Consider the following 15206-nt stretch of genomic DNA (forward strand, 5'->3'; position numbering starts at 1 on the left):
TGAGGACCACCTCTTCTTCATACCTGAGGAGAGAGAGCACAGCTGAGGGCTGTGGCCGGCTAGTGAACCCTAGGTTTTCAAGACTCTCTGCTTCTGCCCATGACTTTCTGGGTGCCTTGGGAGAAGAGGCTAGCCTCTCTGGATTTCTATTTCCCAGACATAATGAACCCACCAGAGGACACTGAACATGGAGTCCAAGTCCCTGGTTTCTGGTCTAAACTTGGAAGTGAGGTCCCTGCAAAACCTCAGGCCATTTACTCCGCCTGCAACTTGGGTTCAATTGCCTGGTAGGCAGTAAGGCACTCAGTAAGTCTGTGGGATAAATGAGTGACAGTTGCTCCAAGGAGCCCTACAACCCTAAAATTATACAAAACATAAAGCTCCGTGAAAGCCATTCCCATGACGTTCCTTTCCCCCTCCCCCAACATCCAAGGACTTGAACTACTGGGAGCGACCCGCTCTGCCCAGCCTGCTGGAGGCATCTCCACAGTCCTCCTCCACCAGCCTTTGGTTCTTTCTTGCCCGTGAGGACTTATCCCTGGAGCAGCCCTGCCCGAGCCAACAAGAGAGACCAGCGTTCCCAGAGCACGGTTTTCACAACTTTGTAATTACAGGCAATTAGGCTCCTATAAACTCTGAGCTCTGTGATTACTGGCCCACACACTCCTAGAGTAGGAGACAGACTTTGGCACCTGCAAACAGAATTGTGTCTGCATTTGCATCCCCCCAAAGGAAGTGAAGACCTATTGCTGGGTCCATCTGGTGGTAAAACCTGACCTTCCAAGATCAGAATTCCAATTAGAATGACCAGAGCTAATTATGACAAAATCACCTTTCAGTCTGTCCATGTCTACCAGATGAAGTGGGGCAAGTTAAGTGATCCAGCGAGTAAAACTAGATAATGGCCAAACTAAACAAGTCAGGTTAAAATAAAAGATTTACCTGGACCTTTGAATTGTAGAGCCTTGCATAACAAAAGCCTAATGATTTATCTGCAGCATCAATAAAAGAAGTATTCAATTTCATCAGATATCCTTAATGGCATCGGCCTGATCATTTTCAAGAATTCTCTTCCGGGATGTTTCCTTTCCACCCATCCTGGTGCCGACTGCTGTTCCCATGTTCTGCTTTCCAGCCTGTTGACCATGGTCCTCCTGTTTCATTTGCTCTCTCTCCATCTCTGGGTCAGTCTGTGCCCTGGGCAGGTGCCCCATCCCTCCCTGCTGGGAGCACCCCTTCTCTCCAGATTGTTGCTAGGTCTCCAAGATAACCTGCAGGAGCTGGGAGCCCAGACAAGACGGAGCAGACTGATAATGCAAACCATCTGATTGGTAGCCTGAAAGGACCCTGATCTTCAACCATGTCTGCCAGGATAGTTGTATTGACCCAGCCAAGACCTACCCCATTCCTATAACCACCCCTGGCCCTGTCATGCTTACCTCTTCTTGTAGCCCTCCAGCACCTCCTGCACGTGGTTGAGCTCCGAGGCCAGCCTCCCGCTGTCAGTCTCCACACACTCGGCCTCCCGCCTCAGCGTCTCCATGTAGCCATTGAACAGCGGCTCCAGGTTGCTCTCGCAGCAGCTTGCTGGTTCTGGTAGTACTGCCACTTGGTCTCCAGCAGCTTGTTCTGCTGCTCCAGGAAGCGCACCTGTCACCGAGGGTGAAGAAAAGAGACTCAGTGGGAAGTCTAAGGAAGTTTAGGGTCCCCCAGAACTCTCTCTGCCCTTTGGGATGGCCCCTGACCTGTAGCAGCTGTGACCTTTCCCCAAAGACCAAATCATTTACAAAGTCTGAAAGTACAGTTCACAATTGTTCCCCAAATAACTTCCCCTCCCCGCACCTCCCAGAAAGAGCACACAATTTATTTGTGATTTGTTTATTCTGCACAGAATAAAATAACATCTGATCCTGAAAAAATAGCACAAACCATATGTAGTAGGTAAAAAATGGCCCCTCAAAGATGGCCACTTCCTAATCCCTGGAACCTGTAAATATGTTGTATTACATGGTAAGAGGGATCCTGCAGATGCAATTAAGGTTACAGACCGAAGATCAGGAGCTTATCCTAAATTATCCAGGTGGCTCCCACAGTAGTTGCCTTTCAAAGTGGAAGAGGAAGGCAGAAGGATGAGAGAGATGCCCGGAAGAAGGAGGCAGAGGAGAGAGTTCAAACAGGAGAAGTGAGAAGCATGCAACCACTATCACCAGCTTTAAAGACGGAGAAAGGCCTATGAGACTAGGAATACGGGCAGCCCCTAGAAACTGAGAACACCTGCCTGTCGATCAGCCAGCAAGGGAACAGGGATCGCGGTCTGATCACCACATGGAACTCAGTTCTGCTAGAGGCCTGGATATCCCTGGAAAAGGGCCTCCAGAAAGAAATGCAGCCCTCCTGCCGGCTTGGTTTCAGCCTCATGAGATAAATGTATGTTGTTTTAAGATGCTAAGTTTGTGGGCATTTTTATGGCAGTAATTTTTGTTTTTTTAATTCTTTATTGTTTAGAGAATTACATATAGTATTACATATGTCTCCTTTTCCCCCCATTAACCTCTTCCCAGCCACCCCCACTCCCCAGCACATGCCCTTACACCCCTAGTGTCTGTGTCCACTGGTTATGCTTAAATGCACACATACAGGTCCTTTGGTTGATCTTTTACCTCCCCCACTCCTTCCCCTGCCTTCTCTCTGAAGTTTAACAGTCTGTTTGATGCTTCTCTGTCTCTGGATCTATTTTTGTTCATCAGTTTATGTTGTTTATTATAGTCCACAAATGAGTGAGATCATGTGATATTTATCTTTCTCCGACTGGCTTATTTCGCTAAGCATAATGCTCTCCAGGCGGTCAAATGGCAGTTCCACATTTAAGTTTTTGAGGAAACTCCATACTGTGTTCCACAGTGGCTGCACCAGTCTGCCCTCCCACCAGCAGTGCACGAGGGGTCCTTTTTCTTATGGCAGTGGTTTTTAAATGCACTCACCATGACCCTCCCTCACTCTGACTGGAGTGCAGGAGCCTGGAGGGGGAACCCTGGACCAGAAGTTAGGAGATCTCTCACTGCCTAACTCCGCCACCGACCAAGCCACAGTGCCTCATTCTCTCTGAGCCTCATGGTAAACTGAGGCAATGAAAACACATCAGCAATTTACATGGGCAGCCCTCAGGCCCTATCTGGCCCAGGGCATGTGCTATTTGGCTGCACACTGTTTTACAAAAATCCGATTAGCTGCTAACATTTAATAATTGAGTGTCTTCAGGCAAGAATCTGGATTTCCTTGACCTTGACGAACCGGATGCTTGGGTAATGCTGGGCCTGTGTTTGGAGTGAGAGGCAGCAGCTGCCCCTGTAGGTGGCATATCTCTCAGCTTGGCTTCATTCACCAGGCACCGTGCAGCTGCCAGCCCTAAACTAGGTTCTCCTCTCAAGTCCTAAACTTCTGGGAGAACAAGCTGGTGTAAAGCAACTCTCAATGAAAAGGAGCCCAAACCCGACTATCCAAAAGGCATCTGTCTTGGGTCTCCACATGCAGGCCCAGGTCGGGAGGGCAGCTCTCGGCCCTGCCTGCTCTACAGGCTTAAACCCACCACAGTGATGCACTTTGCACACCTGGAGTTCATCCTGAAGGAAGAACGCTGGAAGGAGGCGAGTGGCTGTCAGGAACCCCAGGGAAGGGATTGACCCTCCCCAACAGAGAGCGGTATACCTGGGTGACGCCCAAAGGGCCACATGCAAAGATCCCTTTCAAGTCTGCGTGTTCAGGGTCCTCACTGTGCTTTTGAGCAAATTAGGGAAAGGTGCCCCTCCAGGCAGATGCAGCCCCTCCCAGGGTACACAGCCTGGCGAACAGAGCAAGGGCTGGATTTCAACCTCCCCCTCCCCCGTCTTAGTGGGTGTCCCTATGCAGTGAACAACCTGCATGGCCCCAGGGTCAGCTTCTATGCACTGATGGGAGGGACAGCCAGGAGCGTGCTAAGAATGGATGCCCAGCACCTTCCCTTGCAGATATGCTTATTGCTGATGGTGCTTGTCTGAGAGCAAAGCTCCCATTCACAGCAGCCGGTGTGCACCTTCTAGTGTCGGTGTGCACACCACTCAGCCCTGGAAGATGTTCCTCCAAAGATCAGATTTCAGGCTCCCAGATCGGGTGTCACTGGGGCAAAGGAAACTGAAGCTGTGTATCCAGCCACAAGGAAAGCTCTGAAACTGCAACATCGGGAAAGTGCAATTCAACAGCCCCTCCTGGGCCGCCCTGAAGTCTCAACTCACTGTCGTTCATCTATGGAAGCATTGGGTGGGGGAGGGCCCCTGGGGCAGAAGTCCTAGGAACTCCCAGCCTTCTGAGGATGTCCCTGCAGGAAAGGAGCTTCTGGCCCCTCTCTGTCCTGGCCCCTCTCCTTGCTGGGGATGGGTCAGACACTAGCCTACGCAGCGGCGCCCACCCCATCCACCCCTCACTGTGTGATGGCCGAGATCCAGAGGATGGGGCCCAGACACACATGCACTCTTGCTGAGCAGGGTAATAGCAGCAATACACCTGCCTGTTCTGGCCAGTGGTTTCACATCCATTATTGCAACTTTGACTCTCAAGGCAACATGTGGAAACTGAGGTCCTGATTCAGCCACGTTCTCGAGGCTACATGCTCATCAGTAGCAGGGCTGGGACCCCGAGAATTTGAGCCCAGCCAGTCATTGGGTTCCAAGTCCCTTGCCCCTTCCTAAGCCATTGCCCAGGGGACAACCCACAGACCCACCTTGTCGATGAAGGCAGCGAACTTGTTGTTGAGACACTTGATCTGCTCCTTCTCCTCATGCTTCACGCACTGCGCATTGGGGTCGATCTCCAGGTTGAGGGGCGTGAGGAGGCTCTCGTTGACTGTGACGGTGGTGATACAGGGCGGGCTGGGCCCGCAAAGGCCCCCTGCTCTGTAACCAAAGTTTCCCCAGCTGCGTAGGGGGCGCGCACAACTCACTGCGATCCGCGGGGACCCCACTGCACACAGACTCCGGCTGCCAAAGCCTCCGAGGCGTCTGTAGCCGGGGCCCCCAGGACTGCCCCCTCGGTAGGCCATGGCACTGGCACAGCTATGAGCCCCCGGCTTGGGCATGACGGCAGAGCAGGAGCTAAAATTCCTGACCCCGTAGCCAGAGCTGATGCGATAGGACCGGCTCGCCATGCCTCTGCTCTGTGGGCAGTGCCAGGGGAAATAGAGGGACTGAAGGACACCAGATCTCACCCCAGAGACCTGTTAGTGCTCCTGCCTTTTATAGGGCAGACACAGGCCTCCCGACAACATGAAAGGCAGGAGAAAGTTATTAATTCCCTTTATGAGCGTGGGAATCACCCCCAGGGGCAAGTTGAGAAGGGAAGCTGAAACTTGCCACCTTTAATTCAGGAGACCCTGAACCCCAATAAGCCCGTCCCTGGCCTGTTCAACCCCACAGGCCTAGACATATCTATTCAGCCCTAATTCCCCTCCGGTCCTGTGAGTAGACCTCAGATCATTATCCCACACAGGCAAGTGGAGGCCTGGGCCAGTACATTCCTGAGACCTGAAGGGTCCCATGTCCCACCAAAGTCCCACCGGCCATATTTCCACGAAGATCCCATGCCCCTTCTAAGGCTGCAAGGACGCCCAGTTCATCCTCCCACGTTGAGCACATACGGAGTGAGCCTCTTCAAGCCTTTTCCTGTTACTGCTCTGAACCGCATTCCATCTTATAGTAGAGTCATTGCCATTGGCGCTGCCCCTTCAATTCAGAAATCAAGTCTTATCTACTTTTATATCCAACAGCATATCAGGTCCTCGGGAAGCATTGCTTGAATTGAATAGACCAGACGCAGGAGGGAGTGGCCAATGGCTGGAGAGGTTCTCCATCTAGTCTACAAATATCGGCCAGGTGCAGCAGCAGCCCAGAGGAGGTGCCTTCATTCACGGCAAGTGCTAAAGCACCAGCAGAACAAGAACAAGGCACTAATTTAGATGCTGAGGGAAATCAGCCTGGGTAGGCAGAGTTTGCCCTTGAGGAAGCTGGGTCTCATGGGGAGACCAGACGGGAGCAGAAAAGATCCGTGGCGAGAGGGAAAGATGACTGACCGGGCAGAGGGCGTGCTCTTAGTTTCTGAGGCCACTCATGGCAGTGGAGGATCAGGAAGGACGGAGACCTAGGCAGGTCCAGATGGGGAGAGTGGCAGAGAGGCCCGAGGCAAGAGTGCCAACCAGAGAAATCACTCAGCTCTTGAGATCCCTTGCAAAGCCCAGGCCCTCCACTGGGGCTGCTCACCCCCAGCCTCCCACCTTCATCTTACAGGTGCCTCCTTGTCACACCCAGGAAGAGGCGGGTGGAAATGCAGCCCAATGGGAAGAGCACCTGCTTTGTGAAAGCTACAGTTATGCCAAAGGCCCAGCTCCCCAGGCCCCTGAGTGAAGCACTCATTGCAGAGAACCTCTGCACCAAGACAAGAACAAGAAAGAATCTTCCAGAATATGCCCCTCTATAGGAAACGGGCTTGTGGGGGCATACGAAAAGAGCCAAATGGAACCAGAGAAAATAGAGAATCTTCTCTCTCTCTCTCTCTCTCTCTCTCTCTCTCACACACACACACACACACACACACACACACTCCATGTGGGGAGTGTGGAGATGGATCCAGAGGGAGCAGGTGCTGCCCCAGGAGCACAGGTCTGAGATGACGGGCTTGTTTCAGCATCTGATGATGAGCTCCAAGGATGAGCCAAATCAGGAGGGTGGGCTGGGGAGACACCCTATAAACCAAATACCTGCAGAAACAACTTACTCCAGTCTTTTGTTCTTGCGGCCACACCGCTACCTCGGTGCTGGCTGGCCACAGAAGCACATCTCCCACACCAGCCGCACTGATAGGGAAAAGTCAAGTGTGCCAGGAGGTGAGAGAGCTTCTCCAGGATAAACACCCTGAGCAGACCAGCAAAATAGAAACTGAATTCAAAGCTGATGCTCTGGAAGGGGCCTGCCTCACACTGGTCTCTCTTAGTTTCTCTCTTTCGTGCAGCGAGTATTCACCGAGTACACACTGTGTGCCAGGCATCGTTCTGTGAGCTTGGGGTGCATCTGTGAATAATATAAAGATGTATACTTTTGTATCGACAATACACTTCAATGAGTAGATTATATGTTAAGCGGTGATACGTGTTGTGGAAAGGAGAAATAGAACAGGGTAAGGAAAGTCAGGAGAGCTGGGAAAAGGTGGGGTCCAACTGTAACTGAGTTGTCCGAGGGGGCTGCCCTGAGAAGGTGACATTGAACAAAGACTTTGAGGTCAAAGGATGAACCATGTGGGCAGCGGCAAGAGCCAGTGCAAAGGCCTAAGGTAGGAACAGGCCTGATGCCACTGTAGTTTGAATAGTGGGAGTGAGAGTTCTGGCTGGACGGTGCAGGCGAGTTTAGGAGACACAGGAGGGAGGTGCTCCACTCCAACCATGGAGGACCAGCAGGCCTTGCGAGGACTGCAACTCCCACTGAGTGCAGCGTGGAACTGCGGGGCTTGTGCAGAGGAAAGTTATCTGACATGCTAACTGATCGCGGTGATGTGATGGCTGCCCAGAAAACAGACTATGAGAGAAGTAACCGTGGTGGAAAAGAGAAGGGTCACCCCAGGGAGACAATGGAGCCCTGTGCATAAAGGTGTGGAAGGAAGGCATCCCTGGATGGTGTAAGCAGTGACCAGCCTTGGATGAAATGCAAAGAAAGATTTGAAAACGGATTTTTCGACATATTGGATCTGGGATTCGAGAGAAGGGGAGGAATCAAGGATGCCTCCATGCTTTCTTGTGGGTTAAACTTGTCTCCACAATAAAGTAAAACAGTGGCACCGTGAGTAAAATGTCAAGGTGAGCATCCCAAATGCTTGCCCAGGCTCTGCTGTCTGCAACCTGGAGATCACCATCTCTCCAAGCCTTGGGCCTGCTTGTACCCACATTTCTGGGCCCACGGTCTTCAGAGCGTTGAAGAGCTGCAGCCTCACTATCACGACCCTGGCCTCCAGCTCTCACCTTACCACTGTCTCCTGCCTTTCCAAGTGGATTCTTGGATTTCTTCCTGACATCCCCAACATTATAAGGGTGTCTCCCGAAAATGAAAACTCGGAAGGGAGGATCTCAGCTTGAATCTCCTGCTGTGCTCTGCTTCCGGAGGGAAGTTGGCAGTTCCTGGCCAGACTCCTCGGCTAGAAAACCACCGGGGCTGGAGTGTGGGAGGCCCTGTCACAGACATCACAGCTGCCAGTGAACCCTGTTCGGACCCTGCCGAGGCCGCCGTGCCCAGCATGCCTCTTTGGCACCAAGCCTTTCCCAAGCACCTGAATGTATCTGACAAGGGTATTAGGGCCACACGAGCTGGTGCTCTGTGGCCTAGGGAAGCATGGTGGCCACTGAATACCCATTCTCCTACCTCGTTCTCTGTCTTTAAGAGGCTCACAGCCTACTGGTCACGATGGAGAAATCAAACGTCTATAGCAGTGATTTTCAACCGATGTATTGAAAGAATTTTAAAACATGCAATACCTGACTAATTAGTCAGGGGCACGGACATCTTTTCCCTTAAACTGTCAAATAAAAAAATGACAACAGCCAACACAACAATAGCTGTCTGATGTGAATGCCCTGTCTTGAACCATAAATATAAAGGTCATGTACTAATAATAGAGTTGCATCTTCTTAGTCACATCACATAAAAGAGGTTGCATCTGATTGGTTAGTTCTTGGTACCAGAAATCCTTATATGCAAGTATAGGTACCTGATTTTTTTTTAAGTCACTTTGGAGCAAAAAGGGTTAGGTAATCACTATTGTGGCCTTTTTTGTAAACTAATCAGAATTATACCTATTTTTGTCAGATTAGCAAAAAAAATTGTGTACTTTTTTGGTGTGCCGCAGAATTTTAGTAATTCATTTATGTGTGCCATGAGATGAAAAGGGTCGAAATCGCTGATCTACAGTGTGATAATAGACACATATCCGACTCTGTTGAAAGGAAACAGACCCTGAGCCCAGACTTGAGTTCCCAAACCCAGGGGATAGAGTGCATAGAGGTGTGGAGGCCTGAGCAAGAGTGCCCTCTCGGGGTCAGAGAGCGAGCGGAGCATGGCAGGAGCACAGGGGAAATGAGGTTGGAAGCATAGGCAGGGCCAAGACAGGAGCACTGTGTGCCCCTTCCAGGAGTATGGCCTTTGTCCCATCAGCATAGAGGATTTTCCTCTGATGGTTACATACAGAGGCGGGTGGGTTGGGATGGAGGATGGATGGATGGATGGATGGATGGATGGAAGGAAAGTGACTGGATGTATGACCAGATCAACTAAGTAGTGGGATGAAAAACAGATTGTGGGAACATAATAAAAGGCAGAAAATCCAGTTAGCAAGTTATCGCATGAAATGAAATGTGAAATAACAAGGGCCTGAGCTAAGACAGTGTTGGAGAAATGGAGAAGAAATTGAATCAACCACGAGGTATTAGAAGGCCTGTCAATTTACTAGATGTGGGGAGAGAGGAAAGGAGTCAAGATGATGATTCTCAGGTTGGCAGCTAGTCTCCCCAAGTTCTAAGAGAGCTTCAAGTTGGACCTGGCCACCTCTCCTCATGGCCACAGGCCCCAAAGATGGTCTGAGAGGAAAGCTGAGCTGGAAGGGTCGCAGTCTGGCAAGTGTCCAGCAGCATGGGGAGGTGAGGGAGGGCCACAAGATACAGCCAAACGTTGCAAGGCAGCATCGGTGCTGGGGGACTTGATGGGAATGAACCCTGGAACGTCAGACTTGTGGTGTCACCACCCAACTTTAGAGGTAGACACAGAGCCTGCTGCCCCCACCAGCTGCCACTTAGGCAGAACCTGATGGACAACACCTCCCCTGGTGCAACAGGGGTTGAAAAACCTCAAAAAAGAAGGGAGTTTGTGATGAGAGACCCCGCCCCACTGAGGTGAGCATTAGAACCAGAAATAGGCTAGCCGGCCATGGGGAGGTGGCTTAAGGGTGGGAGAGAGAAAAGGTTTGAGCAGAGCTCAAAACTGAAATTTTACAATGAGGCTGGGACTTCTTAAATTCTGGAGTGAGATGATTCTAATAATCAAGAGTGGTTGCAAATTATGGAATCCAGTCAAGAGCTCACTTGGCTGTGTAATGAACCACCCAAACTTAGCAGCTTTAAAAACCAACAGTTGTGTAGTCTGGGCAGTGCTCAGCAGGGCTAGCTCATTTTTCTCTCTCAGGGAGCGCCTGCTCCCTTAGGCAGCACTCAGCCATGCAGTGTCCAGAACAGTGGCACCTTGCCCTCTGCTGCTCAGGCCACACAGGGTGAAGAATGACCGGCTTGAGCCTCCTCATTGCTTCTGAAGGGTCACTCACTGCTGGCCAAGACAGCACCCAGTGGGGAGGCCCTGAGGCCCAGCCCTGTGAGGAGTCCTGAAGGAGAGCAAGTGTCTGTCTTGGGTGGGAGGGAGGGGGACAGAGAGAGGGGATGTGTGCCCACAGGGGCTAAGTGAGGCAGCTGGGGACAGGTGCCCAAAGACATGGAGGACAGCCAGAAGTTACAGGGTCTCAGCTTTGGGGTCTACTTAAGGAACACGTCCAGGTCTGTCCACCTGGCCCATGAGACGGGAGACAGCTAGCTGTCTGGAGGGCGCCGTGGGAGACAGTGCCCTTCAGAGTTCCCCAACTCCAACAGCACAGAAGCTTGCCAGAGAAGGAGGAACTTTGGGAGACAAAAGGAAGAAAACTTGGCCCCAAAACACTGATAATTACCCCTTTCCTGTCTTATTCCTGGAGCTCCTCCAATTGCAGCACAGCCACATGACGTGCAACCCATTTTACAGACCAAAACCCTAAGTTCTGTAGCTCAGAGAAGCCCCTGGGGCGCTGTTGAGTCACTGCTCTGTGGCGGAGGTGCCTTAGAAAAGACTCTCCTGGACTCCCATACTGTTTCCACTAGAGGGCACTCTAGCCTGGCTGCAGAAGGCACCCAATGCCATCCTGGGGGAAAGCTCTCTTCCTCCAGGAAGCCTTCCCAGGTTGATCAACACAAGGTGTGGCTTCCCTGTCTCTTCCCAGCCTGGATTTTTCATTCTCCCAGCAGCTTCCTTCCAAGTACTCAGCAGCCCCAGGGTGTATCCTCCCTGGGGGCCCACAGCCACCACATGTTAACCTAACAGATCTGTGTACCAGGCTTCCCTCCTCTGTTCCATCCCATGACTTGACAGTTTCGCCTCCCTAAAAATCTGCTTCCAAAACACATCTACCCAGGCACCAAATGCTCAACAGAAGATGACTGAGGCTCCTCAGCCAGTCCTGAGGCTGGCCCCAACGAAGCTCTCTTAGGTCATCTCCCAGTCCTTCCCACTTTCTTTATTTTATGTTTGGTTTTGCTTTGGGGCCTTCTAAGCAGGAAGCTGAGCCCATTAGTCTCCAGTCCTGAGCATAGTATCCTTATGAGCCCACAGAAACCCTTCTCTGTTTCATTCATCTGTTCCCTTCATTTCCCATCTCTCCTCTCACTCTCCTCACCAAAGGCACCCATTGTAGCACGTGATGTCATCCCAAATATGTGCTCATTACTGGCAGTAGGTAGCAGTGCTTTTAGTGTGTGTATATTTTAATTAGATAAATGGTACAGTTTTGATATTTTTAACCCAACACTATGTTGTCTGTACATACATCGACTTTGTTGTGCTTAGCTTCCATAATATGCATTTATCATCGTTTGACTCTGTCCAATCTCAGGTCATCTAGGTTGCCTCCAACTTCCTTCTGCTGTAGATAATGCCACGATGACTTGCCTTGTCCTTGCAGGAGAACTGCTCTCAGATGTGGGGCTGGACTTCTCTCAGGGGCCGATTGCTGGGTCACTTCATTGCATGGCCTCCCCACAGACATTTCACTTCTGCAGCCAGCAATTCTACCTCCAGGAGTTATTGGGGGCGTTTTTAGAAGTTAGTGCAGATGTACATGAACATATATTGTTGAATGTTCATCACAGAGTTGTTTGTCATAAATCCATTAGGAAGGGACAAAAAGTTGAAAGGCCTGTGGATAGTAAGGCAAGAAGAAATGACAAAAGTCAGACCATCAGTGGGTCAGAAGCCAGGCAGGCACACAGGCAGGAGGCCTTCAGAAGAACACAGTTATGAATAAGGTCAGGGAAGGAGGCAGGCCTCAGAGGACCAGAACCGCAGGGTGGGCAGTCATCCCCTCAAGCAGGAGCAAGTCAGCCCTAAAGGCCGACCCAGGCGGGCTGGTGAAGGCTGACACAAGGCACAGGCCTTGGCAACTGAACCAGCCTGGGGCTCGGCCAGAGCCTTGGCAGCCTATGGTGAGGAAGGGACCTCATCGCAGCCAGGTGCTCAGGTGGAAGGAAGCAGCCTGGCGGGCTGCTGCTGTCCCTTTGTCAGCTTCCTGTCTAAGTCGGTTTTCAAGGGGCTCACTAAGTTTGTCATTCTCTTTGTTCTGGGCCATTTACAAATAGGTGCTTTAATTAAGGCTTTCTGAGGTAGCCATGACTGCCTTGTAAAAGCTGCTGGGCTGCTTGTGCTCACGCAGGGATGGCACCTCACAGCCCGTGCACACTATCTCTTTGCAAGGCCCTGCTGGCTGCATGTAACCAAGACCAGTCACCTTGTTAGTAGTGAGAGGGTTGGAGGGGGCGCCTCCTATCACCAGGCATTCGATTACCCCTTCCAACACCCAGCAAGGCATGGGTTGCCATTCATATTTCACAGGTAACAAAACTAGAGAAACATAAGTTGTCCCAGGTCCCAAGCTAGTAAGTGGCAGAGTTGGTCTCAAAACCCAGCTTTTTATCTCCATTGTCCATGCTTCCATCATCTCCAATCAGGACAGGGGCCGGGGCACACTCACGGTTCCCCCGGAAACCAAGGAGGTGGATGTGTCTACACAGAGACCCTCAGTGAAGGGTATCACTTAATAATCCAGCTCACTGCATTGAGAAGTGAGTGGAGTCAGAGGATGGGGCACAATGGCCATTGCAGTGATAGAGAAGTTTTTATGAAGAATTCACCGCCTTGCATCCCCCAGCATTTTATCAAGAAATAAATCCTTGGGCATGGATTGAGAGCCTTCCAAGTGCTCACTAGTTCCAATGTGGATTGAGCCAAGTGGAGAGAAAGACTTGGTTCTTTCTTGAATGTCTGGCAGACATTTGACCCAGAAAAAGGCTTAACATGGAAGTATCCACCAGCCACACCTCCCAGAGAAGTGCTCCTGAAATCCTACCAATCATTCAGCTGGAAACAGCCACCCCTAGCCCCCAGGCCTTGCCTCCTTGTGTGCCTCATATCAGAAGCCCCGCCTAGCCCAAAGCCCATGCCCCACACCCACAGAGTTCCCACCCCAGAAACAAGAGTCTGTGCAAATCTATCCACAGGGCCCAAGAGGAAGACTGGGAGTGTCCTTTCTTTAGAATGCATGCAGAAGTTGCCCAGCTCCCTGACAGATTTCCATGGCACCATCACCCGTCCTCCCAGAAAACAGAGGTACTCCCTCACTCTGGGATATAACAGGCCACTCGCCCTGAGAGGGACGAGGCAGGCCCTGGTGAGGCCCTGAGAGGATGCATGAAGGGCTATTTTTAGGCCAGACGGGGTCAGCGTTTGGTCACGGCTGGTCAGGAAACAGGCCCATTGGAGGAGTCATCCTTAGGTTCAAAGGCAGTCAAGACACGTGTGCTTGGAAGGGTTTATGGGCTCAGATACTTGGGTTCAGGGAACCTCCTGGCTTGGTGCCACTGTCCACCCACCCATCACAGTCTAAGCCCAAACAGAAGAGGGGAGTTTGGCTGAGGGACAGCCACATGAACCCCCTCCTCCTCTCACCCAATGAGTCCTGTGAGGGGAGGAAGTGATGCCATTTTAGGACCCTGGTGACCTCCCCCACCCCATTTCCAGCACCTTTCACCCTTCCTGATGAGTGTGTGCATACCAGTATTCATTGCTCAACTTCCCTGCTGAGAACTCAAGGATTCTCATACCCCACATCATACCCCAACTCAGCCTTGCACCCCATATTTATGCCACCCTTTCCTACCTCCAAACAGCTCAGGTCTCGCTGGATTCCAGGAATTCAGCAAGTGTCTCCTGCATAGTTGGAACTCAATAAGAATTTACTGAATGAATGAGGAATGACTGATTACACAGTCTAGTCTCCAAATCAGAACTGGACTCCTTTCTTGTCTCCTCCCAATCCTATCCCCATCCCACCCCCGTCCTCCTTAAAGCCACCTCCAAGAAGCCTTCCCTGATTACGCCCTGTCGCTCTGGGGTATTCCACACTCCCACTCCTAAACCTATCCCACTGGCAACGATGCCCAGAACTCTGAAGAATGGCGCTGGTTTCCTTCTGAACTCTGAGTCAGTGTCTCCCATGTCCCAGCTGGAATCCATGGCTTCGGGCTTCCTAGGAATTCCTCAAAGTACAGAGGCCATGCTCCCTCCCAAACCTCTACCCCAATCCTCCTCCCTGACTGTGCTCTAGAAAGGAACAGATTAGGAGAGGCTCATATTGACACTGAAGAGAGGGCTAGTCTTAGAGCAAGAGGGAAGGCAAAGAGCCTAGAACAAGAGGTTGTTTGGGACAAGGCCCCTCCTTGGGACAGACCAGCTGCTCCACCCGAGGCCAGGTCAGAGGGCCAGGGCCCATAGCACAGCTGAGCCCACTCCAGGAAAGGGTTTGGGAAGCAGGCTCCCCCCAGGCCACTGCACCCATTCTCTGCATCGGAGCGTGGAGTCCAACTGATGCTTCCAGGAGCCCTTCTCCCTTCTCCACTTCTCCACATCCTCATGGGCGGGGAGAGGCCTTGAGGAAGCTTGTAAAGGGCTTTGAAGATGAAACAGGCCAGTGGCTGGGGATTGTTGACACAGCTACACTGAGGAGGCAAGCGGGGTTTGCTCTTAAGAGCCCGGGATGATGCCAAGCCAATAAAATGCAGCTATTGTCTCTTTGCTGTCCCTTTTAATGCCAGCTGCCCCTGGTGCATAAAAGGGCCTGCCACAACCCAGGGAGCACAGGCCTTTGGCTCCATTCCCTGCCAGCTTCTCCACTCTTCGGATACCTCCCTATCTCCAGCATGACCTGTGGATTCGGCTCCGTGGGCTGTGGATTTGGCCCCAGGAACTTCAGCTGCGCCTCCGCCTGCGGGCCCCGGCCCGGCCGCTGCTGCATCACCG

At 51.6% G+C, this 15206-nt stretch overlaps 2 protein-coding genes across 2 annotated transcripts in view; one reads left to right on the forward strand and one right to left on the reverse strand.

Annotated features, from left to right (window-relative positions):
- Positions 1-15206, reverse strand: part of LOC102755900 (keratin, type II cuticular Hb6) — a 41748-nt gene that overhangs the window by 7812 nt on the left and 18730 nt on the right. The window lies entirely within an intron of this gene.
- LOC102774529 (keratin, type II microfibrillar, component 7C-like) overlaps positions 15107-15206 on the forward strand; it is a 6815-nt gene continuing 6715 nt past the window's right edge. Inside the window, 1 exon segment of the mRNA XM_006757094.2 lies at positions 15107-15183. Within this exon segment, the coding sequence (XP_006757157.1) occupies positions 15107-15183 (77 nt within the window).

The sequence above is a fragment of the Myotis davidii genome, unplaced genomic scaffold, assembly GCF_000327345.1.
Source record: "Myotis davidii unplaced genomic scaffold, ASM32734v1 scaffold233, whole genome shotgun sequence".
Taxonomy (NCBI): Eukaryota; Metazoa; Chordata; class Mammalia; order Chiroptera; family Vespertilionidae; genus Myotis; species Myotis davidii.